The 13,935-nt window shown below is 52.5% G+C and overlaps 1 protein-coding gene across 1 annotated transcript in view; it reads right to left on the bottom strand.

Moving 5' to 3' along the window:
- Nucleotides 1-13,935, bottom strand: part of LOC137669473 (hydrocephalus-inducing protein homolog) — a 65,074-nt gene that overhangs the window by 2,516 nt on the left and 48,623 nt on the right. Inside the window, 6 exon segments of the mRNA XM_068411574.1 lie at nt 9,795-9,947; nt 10,604-10,706; nt 10,708-10,827; nt 11,369-11,603; nt 13,159-13,268; nt 13,645-13,811. Coding sequence (XP_068267675.1) covers nt 9,795-9,947; nt 10,604-10,706; nt 10,708-10,827; nt 11,369-11,603; nt 13,159-13,268; nt 13,645-13,811 — 888 coding nt within the window.

The raw sequence follows: 13,935 nt of genomic DNA on the forward strand, positions 1-13,935 counted from the left end.
GATGTTTCTAACTAATGGAGCAGAGAGTTCAATACTCTGATTAAGAACTATCGTTTCTCAAGGCTATTTTGGCTCGTTTAAGTTACAAAAATTATCCAGCAAATATGACTCCTTCCACGCATGAAATTACCACAGTGCCCAAGAGCATTTCTCCGTGGAGAATGAGGGCCCTAATTTTCACTTATTAACACCCAAACTCAAGGTTCCCTACAGGCATTAGAGGCTGCTAAGAGCAGAAATAAAAGCACGAAGCCATTAAAGGAGCATGAGCAATTAGCTCAAATACAAACGCAACACATGCGGAAGCAGGACCACTGAGGACTTTATCCTAACGGCAGTTCTTCTCCAGCATCCTTATCCTACAAGGAGCACGGGTTAACAGGTCCACGGGCCGTTCTTCTTCCAACCACCAGCCTGCCAACCACCTCTCCATCCGTGTCACGCAAAGTGGGCATGCAAGAAAGGGCAAGAAGAGAGAAGACAACTGCAGAAAGTGGGTCTCAAGCACCAACAAAAATCAAAGATAAACATGCACAGCATTTGCTAAGCACTACTGTGGAGTAGAAATAATTTTCCCCTCCCCTTCTGGCTAACTGGACCAAGGAACATATGGATTTGCCCACTTCTGATTTTCTAGGACTTGAAAGACCAGTGCTCTCCAATCCAGCTCTACTCTAAAATTTACATCCCGACACTGAGTAAAATCACGGATAATTTTCCCTCCTGCTTCCATCCATTCCACATCATCTTTTTCGTGGGGGCTTCCTGTGTACAGCAAGACACCATCTATGCAGAGATGACCATTCCCTTTCCATCAAGTTTTACCCACATCCTGCAAGCAAGGCGATAACTTCATTCCTTTACTCCCCAAACAGCTACAGCATTGTACGTGTTCCTGGTACTGGGTCCTTCCCAGTGTCAGGAAACGACAAGGTTGCCGTTTTCTTTTGATCTTGCAAGACACACAAGAGCACAGCACTGTCCTATGGACCTGAGGACACGCTGCAGCAAGAGCTAGGATTTAAAGCTGGAAATAACTATTTTTCAAGAGAGAAATTTAATGGGGATGATAGAACATTCATCTGGATTTCAATGTTTTATTGCTGGGTCTTGAGAATAACTGGATTGTTTCTTCCAATTTTCTAACTGTAATTTCACTTCACTTGAAATTAATCCTGTCCATCATGCCCACAACGCTTATTTCCAGAGGGCTTCCAACCTCCAACACCCCCATCCCAGTCTAGCAGCTTCTCCCATCCTCTAGCCCTGGAGTACGGCATTCCACAGCCCCACTTCCCAGAGCCTGCAGGCATCAGCCTCCCAGATCAGGAGAAAAGGAGCAGAACTAAGAAGTCAGTAGGGGCAGGACAACACAGCACACCCCCAGCCCACCAGCCCTCTCTGGTGGGAGGAGATCCCTGTCTTCTCCACCCTCTACCCACCCCAGAGACATAAGGAAGGATTGCAATTCCCCCTCTGCTCCAGGCTCACAGCACAGACAGCTCTGACATTTCAGCTTTGGGTTCAGAGCACAAGTGTCCTCAACTTGGGCAGAGGAACCAGCTGTGCCAGGACACAACAGCTACCACCACCTAGAAAAGCAATGAAGACTTACACCCAGGGCTGGGGTAGAAATTCCTGACATGGCTCAGGAGACCCAGACGTATCAGAGCACAGTGCCAAGCTGAAGATCACCAAGGACATCCAAGCTTCAGCCTCCTCCCCAAGGCTCCCTTTACTCCAGTATCTACAGCTAAGCTCAAAGTCTCCACCATCACTGCAATTTCCACAGCAATTTTAGAGCCCATTAAAAACCCTTCTACCTCCCCAAACTTGCTCTTAAGACCCGATCTATAGTTAAATCTGCTGAGTATCACGTAGCTGCTGCACCCCTGCTGTTGGCCCTCCTGCCAACCAAACTGCCTCCTTCCCGCCCCGTGGCCAGACACTACCTTAGGACAGGTAATTCACACTTCTCTTGGAGGGTTCACTCTGTGTAGTGCCCAGTCGTGCTTCCCGAATCACCATGGGCTATTTGGTGGCTGTGGACAGCCTGGAGGGACAGGAGCTGGCCACGGAACCATTGGTGGGACCGTGCTCCCACCGGCATGGCAATAACTGTCACTGGCCTGGTGGCTTCCAAGAGCCCAGTGGAACCTGGAAGGTAACTGACAGGACTTGGAAATCGGGTTGCCCAGCATCTCCTCAACTGTTACAGCCTTGCCAGGCAGAGCAAGAGGATTTTACCAGGACCTCAAGGAAGGACAAAGTTCAGAGTTGGACATTAGCTAAAGTCTGCTCGTTTCTCTGCTGCTGAGCTCCTCCTGCTCTCACACGGGGTGACACTGCACTGCGCAGGCTCATGGGGTGCTGTGCAAAGCTTCTCAAAACAGCACCATCTCATCCTGTAAGTAGCACGATAGGAAAGGTCCATTAACCCAGTAAAGAGTGGGGGTTTACCACCTCAACCAGTTCCACACCAAGGGAACAGATGCATCTTCAAGAATTTGTGGCTTTGGGATTTCTTCAGCTCTAGCCTGGAGTGGAGACTATGTTTTCTGCCTCGAACTTTCTCAGTGTCATAATTGCTCCACTTGGCCTCTCCACTGGTGGTTCACAATGCCACTGAAATGCCTTGATGAAGTTACAGCCTTGCAAATCACCGCAGCACATCTATTTCTTAAACATCTCCCTCGGCAGTGAATGATTGCAGCAGCACTGGAAAGTACGCCTTGGAGCAGCATTTGTTAGTGTTCTACGAGCTTCAGAGAAATTAATTTAGACCCTGCAGACAAGCTAACCATTTCTTTGTTTAAGGAGTAAAGAAAAAGTTTCCGTACTGACTTACAGAGCAGGAATCTAGTTTTTCTCTTGCTCACCCAGGGAGGACCCCAAGCACATCAATGCCAAAGAGAGCAGGCAAATCACCGTGTTGCCACAGCTCCAACAATACCTTTGGGGGTGGCCTCTGTTGTTGCACCTGGTGAATACCCATCTGATGAGCTTGTTCCAATTAACTGTGCACACACATACACACACACACCCCCCAGCCAAGGACACCCAGCTTACAAAAGCATCTCAGCTGCCAGGGAGCTTCACGCATTTTCAGCACAGCATACGCTATAAACAAAAGCTGCTCAGGAGACTCTCCACCGGCAAACCCAATTATCACCTGCTTGGCTGGGAACAAGGAACCCTCGGTTTGAAAACCGACATTCATTATTTGGGGGTTTACAATCCAGCCAGGGAGGATCTGAGCCCTGAAAACAAACTGGCTCTCCAGCCAGCCACCCTGCAGAAACTCGCTCCAAAACATCTCCCACAGGGTGTCCAGCCACAAATCTCAGTGGAAACTGGAGAGCTCAAACAAAGAAACCTCAGATGTGACACCCTTGTGCGCTCAAGGCACCAAGACAGAAGTGCTATAAGGAAAGGAAACTAGATGGTGGATGATGCATCTCAGAAGGCAGAACTTGGAGACAGATGTCAACACAAGACCCATCAAGTCTCTTGCGCTTGGTCTGAGATGCACTCACAGGGCAACCACCTTGTCCTCCTTCCCAACACCTCCCACACCTCACAAGCAATGGTAGAGCCTCAGCTGCTCAGCACAGAAGTGACTCCTGCCTGCTGCAGGCAAACAGCATACCTGGAGCCAGGTTTCATGCTGAGAGCACTTGCCAGAGAAGCCTCAGGTCCTTAGCAAGGGAAACTGCCAGCCCCCAAGTATCTTCATGGAGATGCGTGGTAGAAGTGACACGAAACCCATACAAGGCTTACAAGGACCTCAGCACCCAAATGCCAAACCTGACCTCAGTCTCATCTCATCAACCTCATCAGCCCTGCTCCTATGCTTGGCTGCACTTCTGCCATTGAATTCACCATCTATTTTTCCAGCCCAAACCTTCTACCCTCCCAGGCAGACACAGAAGGCCAAAGCCATTCCTTCGTCCTGCTTATCAGCCCAGACAAGGTCACAGTTACATCTCCTAACACTGCAGCCTCCGTCCCCTCCACATTTAACCCACAGCCTGGATGCCATCACATCTGCATCCCATGGCAAGGAAGGAAGAAATTTAGCAAGTTTCCCTTGGAGGGCGCAAAGCTTGCTCCCTGTCCAGGGCGAAGAAGGGGCTCCAGCTCCTAGGCCCAGACACGGGAATCGCTGCAGCCTCCACGTGCCTCTCACCCAGCACGAGAGCCCCCATTTTGCTCCGCCAGCAACCTCACCCCTAAAATCCTCCCCAAAAACGTCACTTCCTTGCAGGGAAACAGATCCCGCAGGACGACCAGCACAACCTACAGCCACACAGCCCGGCCTCCCTCCTCCCCGCCAGGCACGCTGCGCGGGGCACGGGCTGGCACCCCCTGCTCCCGAGGCTCAGCAGCCTGGGCACACCAACACCAAAAGCCACCCCCAACACTTTGGGGACACAGCCACCGTCTCCCCAGCTCGGGGGCGGTCACCAGCATGCCCTACCTTCCCCACTCCTCGAGGGGCGCAGGGGCACGCTCACAAGCTGGGGCCCTGCTGCCCCTTGGGCCGTTGCCCTCGTTTCCAGGCAACGGGGCCTCCCGGCCAGCCCCAACACCACCGTGGCAACAGCCGGGACGCCAAGGGGGCAGGGAACGGCTCCTTAACGGACACGGGGGCAGAGGGCCCCTGGGGTGAGCAGCACCCACCCAGGCCCGGCAGAGGAGCGGGGGCTGCCTGTGGCCCCCCTGCTCCAGCGCAGCGGCTGCCGGCTCAGGGCAGGGCAGCCCCAGAAAGCAGCGCAACAGCCCACGCCTGCCAAACCGCTTCAAAAGCTCACACAACTTCGGCAGGGAGCTCCTACCCACCTGCTCCCGCTCCAGGACACCACAAACCAGCTGCACTGCCCTCAGTCCTTGGGGCACAGGCACCAGAGGGGACTGGCTGGCAGTGCCTTAGCTCAGAGCACTAACAGCAGCTCGCGGCAAGCGTACCATGGCCACAGCAAACATGCAAGCTGCCTCCAACACACCCAGCCCCAGCACAGCCACATCCCCGGCTGTGTCATCCTGGAACAGAGCAGCAATCACAGAAATGCAAGGCACAATCCAGAGTGTTTCTCCCAGGTCTACGATAAAGCAAGCCAGCGTGCAGGACTGATCACGGCCCACAGGCATTAACACACTTCACCCGGGAGCACACGTTCTGCCAAAGCTGCTTCATTTCTGATGGCAGAGGTGAACACTGCAAATTAGTACTTTTTCTAGCTAACAGGGACTTGAAGGGAGAGGAATACACTGCATTCCCAGGGAGCACAGAGGGGAGATGTCACTGCAGGTGTACACTACCAGCCAGACCGCCCTCCACTGCTGGCTGCTGAGCAGGGGGGGGCCACAGCCAGCTTGTCCTGTAGCTTCTTCACCATAACCACAGCTCCTGATGGCTACAGACAGCAGACAACCCTGCCAAGCTGCCATTTTTGAACAGCAACAGACTTGAAATCAAAATCAATATGAGTGGACACACTTTGCAAGCCTATACACTCAGGTCAGGACGCACTACAGGATGGAGAAGACTTCAGCCACTGCTTTCAGACCCAGTCCTGGGCTTCACCATGCTTGGAGATGGAAAAGTGGTAAGACAGACCACCCATCTCACAGACCTTGCTGCCCAGATACACAGGTGTAGCTCAGACAGGGAAGTGGAAGGAAGACCAAGACTCTTCCAGGCTTCTTCCTCAGGACAGGACTTATCAGTTCAAAGCAGGCTTGCAAGCTAGCCACAAAATGAAGCATCAGCCATCTCCCTCAGGGGAGATCCATGCTTTCAAAGAGAGCCCAGAAGCTGAAATTCCCACCAGCACAGATACTCAGGATCAGGAACCCAGACGAGGTACAGGGTTTACGTCGCTGCTGCTGGGCTTGTACATAACCATTTCTGCTCCCACACGGACCAACAAGCCCCTTTTCCCTTGCCAACACCCTCTCTGCCCCATGAGCTCACCTCTGCTTCCCTTCACAATACCCAGCTGTCACCATTAAGTTCAGCTTGGAGCCATCATTCCCAATTCACACTTGGCTTTCAGACAGCTGCCTGCATTCCTGACTCCAAGAAGGGCACATTTCAAGCAGCACAGACTGCAGCCAGTCCCAAGGAAGCAGAGCGGGGATCACACCTGCACACAGCCCAGCACAGAAGCAAGCCAGCCGCCTCAGCACTTCAGACAAGCCACCCTTCTCCATCCCAGCAGGGTCTGACCAAACCAGGCTCTTGGCCCTGGTCTCTTTAGAGGCACAGATAACTTAGTCCATGCAGGGAGCTGCTCTACAGGGCTGAAAATCCTTCCCCCCATCCCCTGGGAAATGCTGTTGCCATAGCTCTTAGCCTCCTGCAGAAACAAATCAGCACACAGCCAAGGGCAACAGGCAGGCATGTTGCATTATTAACCTCTCCTTTTCCTGCAGTGCCAGGAGGACACAGAGCACTATCAGCCAGCACCCCCCAAAAGCCCTGCTGCAGGCTCCGAGATGAGACCTGACAGCACAGGCACTCTCCAGCTTCTGAACACCAAAACCAGAGCCCCTGGGGGGACCTGAAACAGGCACATCACAAGTATCTTTCCTGTCATCACTGCTGCACTCACCAGATCAAACCCACAGAATAACTGGACACGTTTGGGACCTCGCAGAGGACACAGAGCCACAGCAAAGACAAGGGCTGCAATGAGGATGCAGGGAGAGGAGGGAAGTGCTGGCACACACAGCTTACAGGATCACTGGGATGCAGATGGCAGCATCCACTACCCCCACTTTAACCCATGAAGGAAAAACTCCAGCACTCAGTTAAAGAAAGGACTCTGACTGCAACACTCAATCATTCTAGATGCTACCAAAACATTTCCTACCAAATAACTGCAGTGAGATCACTTACCTAGCTGCAATCTCATGAAGTCCCAGTCATGAAGTCCCAAGCAGGCAGTCCATAATCCTCTTTAGTCCAAGCAGGTTTTGTGGGGCTCCCACGGGACAATGGTGGGAACGAGGTACTGAACGAGCTATGTCCAGGCATGTCCAGGGGGTGGTGATGGGGCGGTGATGAACTAGCCAATCATAATACAGAACAAGGGCCTTAGCTATGAGACCAACAAGATATGGGGGAAGTTGAGGACCTTGGCTATGAGAAAAATAAGATATGGGGAAGCTGACAAATAAGAAAGAATGCAGCACCTGCAAGATATAACTTTTTAGCATAAGACAATCAGAACTAATATAGAGGCGTGTGAACAAACCATACTAACCAATCATAATAGAAATGACACATACACGGATTGTACCCTCAATAGAATAGTATAAATGTACCCTCAGATATGAAAATAAACGAGATCTGCTTAACGATCATATTGGTCTGCGTGCAGTGTCTCCGTGCCCTCTCGCAAACACTGAAAGGGTTCATATTTGTCTTCTTCTGAAAAAGAACAAAAATAAAGTTGGCTCCTTTCAGCCACGTTTCCCCCTTCCCTCCTCTGAGCAACGCAGTCCCAAATTGCAGGGGAGAGCACTGACTCTTTTGCTAGCACAGACCTCAATGCACAGCCCTGGCTTTGCTTTCTCCCTTTTTATTCCCATGTTGGGGAAATCAATGTTGTTTCCTCACTTTTTTGCTTAGTTTACATCTCACTTCCAAACCCTCAACTGCTTCTCTTATCCTTTTCTAAATCAAGACAATATTTCAAATGCCTACATTTTGGAGACCCTGACATTAGCCATGAAATACAAAAAGAGTAAATTGGATTTTTCCCCCACTGCTTTTTAAAACAAACTCCTTGGCTCCAACAACTGTAATGTCTCCTAGGTTTTCTCTTTCCTTAATACTACGAAACCATTTAATCCAGCCAGCTGTCTTTGTGTAAATGCAGAAGAAAATTCACAAGCCTCAAGAAGTTAATCACAGTTCAAGGGGAATCTGTGACACAGAGCTTAGCAAGGCAGTAACTGAGGCTGTGATTGCCAGGAGATAATGTCACAGGAAGATGGGTAGATTTTGGATGGAGGTTCAGGCCTGACTCAGCAAGGTGCTGCCACAGCATCTCAGCCTAAACAAGAAAGTGGATGGATGTCAAGGGCACTGATCACCTACACAGTTACACGATGGTTCAACAGCTGTTCCTGGGGCTGACGCTACCTTAAATCCTTAGACTTGGCCTCATGTTTCCTCTGGCCATCCAAAGCCGATGGACAGAAACATGCTGCAGCACCATCACGCTGTAGGACCAGGGCTTAGTGATCTTTCACGGTCACAGAGGCAGAGCAGGGGTCAGTCTCTCCTCCCTCACACCCAGCTCTTCTCAGCTGGCAGGGTCCCGCCAGGGCATTCTCCATCCCACCCAGTGGGAGCTGACCTCTCCTTTCAAGTATGTGCATCAATATCGTTAGTATGGAATTTTCCTCGGCTGAAATTTTAGCACCCATGTTAATCAGTCCCCAACAGCTCACCTCTCTCGGTGTCTGTTACAGTGGTCCGGACCTCAGGCTCACTCCGCCTGTCTCAGCTACGTTGGGCACCACCGTCACCGCTCATCGTCCGCGGTCTCTCAGCACCTCTAAACGCCCCGGTCGTCTGGCTTAGATGAGTGCACAGTGAGGTGGATCGAGAACTGGCTGAACGACAGAGCCCAGAGGGTTGTGATCAGTGGTGCTCAGTCTACTTGGAGGCCGGTGGCTAGTGGTGTTCCCCAGGGGTCAGTACTGAGCCCGGTCCTGTTTAACTTATTCATCAATGACCTGGATGAAGGAACAGAGTGTACACTCAGCAAACTTGCTGATGACACAAAACTGGGAGGGGTGGCCGATACACCAGAAGGCTGTGCTGCCATTCAGCGAGACCTGGCCAGGCTGGAGAGCTGGGCAGAGAGGAACTTCATGAAGTTCAGCAAAGGCAAGTGTAGAGTCCTGCACCTTGGGAGGAATAACCCAATGCACCGGTACAGGTTGGGGGCTGATCTACTGGAGAGCAGCTCTGCAGAGAAGGACCTGGGTGTTCTGGGGGACACCAAGTTCACCGTGAGCCAGCAGTGTGCCCTTGTGGCCAGAAAAGCCAATGGTGTCCTGGGGTGTGTGAGGAAGAGTGTGGCCGACAGGTCAAGGGAGGTTCTCCTGCCCCTCTACATGGCCCTGGTGAGGCCACACCTGGAGTAACTGTGGGCAGTTCTTGGCCCCCCAGTTCAAGAAAGATAAGGAATTACTGGAGAGAGTCCAGCGGAGGGGTACGGAGATGGTCAGAGGGCTGGAGCACCCCTCTTGTGAGGAGAGGCTGAGAGAGCTGGGTCTGTTCAGCTTGGAGAAGAGAAGACTGAGAGGGGATCTTATCAACACTTACAGATACTTCAGGGGTGGGTGTCAAGAGGAGGGGGCCAGACTCTTCTCAGTGATGCCCAGCAACAGGACAAGGGGCAACGGGCACAAACTGAAACATGGGAAGTTCCCTCTGAATATGAGGAGGAACTTCTTTACTTTGAGGGTGCCAGAGCCCGGGCACAGGCTGCCCAGGGAGGGTGGGGAGTCTTCTTCTCTGGAGATATTCAAAACCCGCCTGAACGCGACCCTGTGCAACGTGCTCTGGGTGACCCCGCTTTGGCAGGGGTTGGGCTGGATGATCGCCAGAGGGCCCTTCCAACCCTTAACCATTCTGTGATTCTGTGCCTCACACGGGGCACCATTTGTCGTTATATTTGTCACGGCGGTCAAATAAAGACAGGAGACAGAAGGATAGTTTCAAGCAGGCAGCATGTTTTAATTCTTCATGTTAAAATCATAAGACCAACTGAAAATGGTAAAATCAAGTCCAGGAAGACCTCTGCTTTCTTCCCCGGCTGGAGCTGACCTCTCTCTGTGAGGCAGAAGAAAGCCGCCTGTTCTCGTGGGGCTTCAGGCTCTTGGGAAATCCACTGGAAGGAGTACGCAGAACTGGTTCATAACTGTGAAGGTCCTGGGCAAACAAAGCAAGAAGGACTACTAAGGCGGCGCTGGGACGTTAATGACTCTGTCCTGTAGCAGACATCAGACACTGCCGGCCCTGGACACCATCTGGAAGGAGTTATTTGGTATAAGGAACAATGCTGGGAGCACAACCATTTCACCTGCCTTCCAGGGGCCCCGTTTGTCTCTCAGGTGGCTGAAGATCAATGGCTATCAACCAAGAAATTAGCCAAGAAATTAGCCAAACTCTTGCATGTTAAAATCCTAAGACCAAGTGAAAATGGTAAAATCAAGTCCAGGAAAACCCTGTTGGAAGATGGAACTCTCTGTTGTGGTCGCAGCCTTCACTGACCCTGTCTGACTGGTATCTCAGAGGAGCAATAACGTCCCAAGGATGCTCTGTAACGGGACAAAGGTTGTACTGGCCACATTGCACAGGCTGGGGATATGTGGTCCTCCCAGACGGACCCATAACTCATTCCAGAAAGGGACAAAGAGAACAAACGATCGGCCAGTTGGTCTGCAGTGACCAGCTTGTTCCAGCCACAAGCCAGACTGGTGGCCAAGCATCAGCAGATCACAGACAAGGTACAGATGTGCCTTGAGGTTTGGAAGAGCAGCTGGAGAGGTCTTTGGTGACCAGGAGGCCACCAACAGGAGAAGCCATGCCCACAGACCTACCTGCTGCTCCTGCGACACACTCCGCTGCAAACTCAATCACTCTTGTGTCGAGATCCTGTGTCCCTTTCGGCATCTCGGTTGCGCCTTCGTGCAGTGATGTAGTCAGAGTCTTCCGGTTCAAAGTGGCAATGTGGCATCAGGCTTCTCCCCTTCACAGCCACCTCTGGACCCTCCTGATCTGGCCTCAGGTTAGGAATACTAGGAAGAAAGGGACTGGTATTAGCCAGACTAACCTTTCCAGCCAGCCACCTGCTTGTTTATCTCCTTGTGCAGCACACAGTGTTGCATCCTCGCTCCATGCAAGCGTTGATCAGCAAATCAAACAGAATGACACTTCTTGCAAAAGGTGAAACGGCAGAAACATGGACAGTTACATGTCTAGAGACCAAGTGCAGCACGCAGGTTTCTATGTAGATAAGGAGGCCGTGCTTGTCTGATAAGGAAGCGTAGCTAGGGACTAGCTGGCCTCCCTTGACAGCCTTTCTGGATCTCTCGTTCCAGATTTTGCAGCCCTCCAGGAGCTCAATATTTCATATGACTTTTCCCAGTGTCTCCACACCTGCTTCTACCAAGGTCGGATGACCACGTTTCTTTGCTCCTGTATGTTGCTTGCTTCTGCTGCCTCTCTGGGGCTGGCTGTCCCCACATCTGCCCTCCCGCCCACCCCAACCACAGGTATGATCACAACTATCCATCAGTAGCATGAGTTGAAAAGCGAGCAAGCCTGGAGGTTTCCTACCTGCAAAGCATACGGCTCTCAAAGTCCCCCACGTACACCGGGGAGAACTTCATCTGGAAAGGCTTCTTCTGGCCGGCAGGGATGGTGCCCTTGCAGGGCTCAACAGAGAACGGGGGGGCAGCACCGACAGTGTTCAGGGAAGAAGAGAGGTGCTCGGGAGCGTGGCCCAGCTGGCTGGAACGACTGCTAGGCTGGAGCTTCACAGAGGCACCAGAAGCGGAGGACACGAGATGCCCTGTGGTAAGGAAGAGGTTAGCAGGACATCACCTTTCAAGAAAGAAATTCTCTGTTCCCAGCACCTCTGCTTCCTGCTGCGGGTGGACAGAGGGGAGCTGGGGTGCTCTTGGAGCATCCCTGGCCACGTGCTCGCAGCAGGACTCCCCCTGACGAGGAACAGGGAGAGCTATCAGGTTGCTTTCCGCTTCTGTGTTACTGCTTGCTAAATCGGAATCCCACAAAGTCCTGGGGACAGGTGTGAAAGTGAGAGCAGACAGGAGGGAAAACAGCGTGGGGGCAGCAAAGACAGTGAAAAGGCCCAACAGAGACCCAGAGAACTGCTTCAACCAAAACACACCACCGACCATCACCGTCAAGGTGCTTGGATGACGGCCAGGAAGGCTACGTCTGTTAGCAAATCAAACGGGCTCAGGGCTGAAGCCAGTCGCTTCACTCCGTGCTCTTAAACTCTCCCCATCTCCAGGACTGGGTAGCTAGATGCAAAATTCTCCTGCAGAATGGTTTGTGGCCAGCGTTCACTCTCAAACCACGTCCAGGGACCAACAGGAGAGGTGACTGTTACAGCAGCCGGGAAAATTCTGGGCGCTGTCACGTCCCAGTGCAGGCAGCCTCAGTGCCCAGCATCAAGGGCAGTGTTAAATCCTGCTCCCCTGGGGCCCACAGCACCGAGTTGTGCTGCTCGGGGTGGTGGAGAGGCGGCTTTGGGGAACAGCACTGCTCTGTCCTTCACACCCTCTCCTTCCTTCCTCTTTTCCATAACCGACGACCAGAGAGCTGATGGCACAGCCCAGCTTCAGCACGAGTGTGCCCTGTGCCCACACCAGCACCCACAGGGGAGGGAGTTAAACACATTCAGGGCGTCAAGGACCTTGGCTGAGGTCTCCCACCTTGGCCATCAGGTGAGCTGCCTGTGCTAGGGAACACAAGGGCTGACAGCTCTCCTCGCTCCTGCTCCTGACGAGACCTCTTGGACACACAGCCCTGTGTCCCTGCAGAACCACGCTGCTCCCACAGGACCACGCGCTCGGACACAACCTCGTTACTGCAGGTTAATGAGCCCCGGCCCCGCCGCTGAGCTCCCACGGCTGCTGTGAGCAGGGTCTCCGCCTGCAGCAAACACTCCGGTGCCCGAGTTAGGACGCTTAATTTTAGACAGTGACTTTGCATTTGCCCTGGTCTGGGGAATTGCACGCAGACAGTGGCTGCAGGTCTGCTAACTCCTCACACCATCGTTTTTCCCAGTCTCAGAGGTGCCCTGATGTCCCCCTTCCCCAGCCCTGACCCCCCCCCGTGGCTCTCCCCTGAGCCAGGCTCTGCTCCTGTGCAGAGCAGAGTGTCAGAGCAAGCACCGGAGGGTCTGGAAGGCAGAGAAGGGCCAAGGAGAAAGTCTCCAGCTGCAGCTGGGAAGATGCTGATGAAAGCAGAGGATTGGACAGGGAGTAAAAAGCAATTCATGTTTTGGGGTGAAGCGGCATGGTCTTCTCCCCAAGCCCTCAGTTACCAACTGAAACACCCCAGGCACCCCCAGCTGCCACCCAGAGCCAGTGCCTTACTGTCCCGACTGGGTGGGAGCAGCTCCCCAGTACTGCTCCATGCCCTTTCATCCTCCACCGCCACCCAGGTGTATTCCAGGGCCACATTCCCTGTATTGGACAGCTGGAAACTGAAGAGCAAGAAGGAGAGAAAAAAAAAAAAAAAAAGAAAAAGCCCAATAAATACAAAGTGAGTAGAGAAGGAACACTGTACGGTGGGCTCCTGGCACCCCTTTCTTTATGCTGAGCAGCATCTTCTTCTCCAGACAACTCTGCCATGGGCTGCCCCAAGACAAAGTATTTCAAAGTTTGGAAGTTAAAGAGGAAAGCGCAGACATGTTGTCCAGGAGACAATCCAAGAGGCTTATTCTGGTCTTATGTCTCCGTTTGACTTGTGTTTATTTTGGCTGCAGATTTGTCCTCGAGCAGATGAGGACAGGCAACATGCAATGAAAGCAAAACCATGGGTGGGCAAAGGCAGGTCCCTGCCTGGCCTCCAGCATTCACGTGAATGTCCTCGTCTGGAAGAGCAAGGTCTCCTTGAAGTGAATCAAGTCCGTATCGAGCTTGAACTCGGCGTAGTCCACGACAGCGCTGAGGTGAAGCTCCACCTCACGCCTGCTCTCCTCCAGGACAGTGTGAGCTGGTTCTGGGTCTGGGTCCTTCTCGATCACCTCCAAACAAGAGAGGGAAGAATCACTGAGCAGAGCCCAGAAAGCCAGCCCGAGAGTAGGGAGCCTTTCAGCCTCCAAAATCAGCCACTTAGAGGGGCTAGGAAGGACCATTCCCATTTATTTC

Source organism: Nyctibius grandis, chromosome 12 (genome assembly GCF_013368605.1).
Source record: "Nyctibius grandis isolate bNycGra1 chromosome 12, bNycGra1.pri, whole genome shotgun sequence".
NCBI lineage: Eukaryota > Metazoa > Chordata > Aves > Nyctibiiformes > Nyctibiidae > Nyctibius > Nyctibius grandis.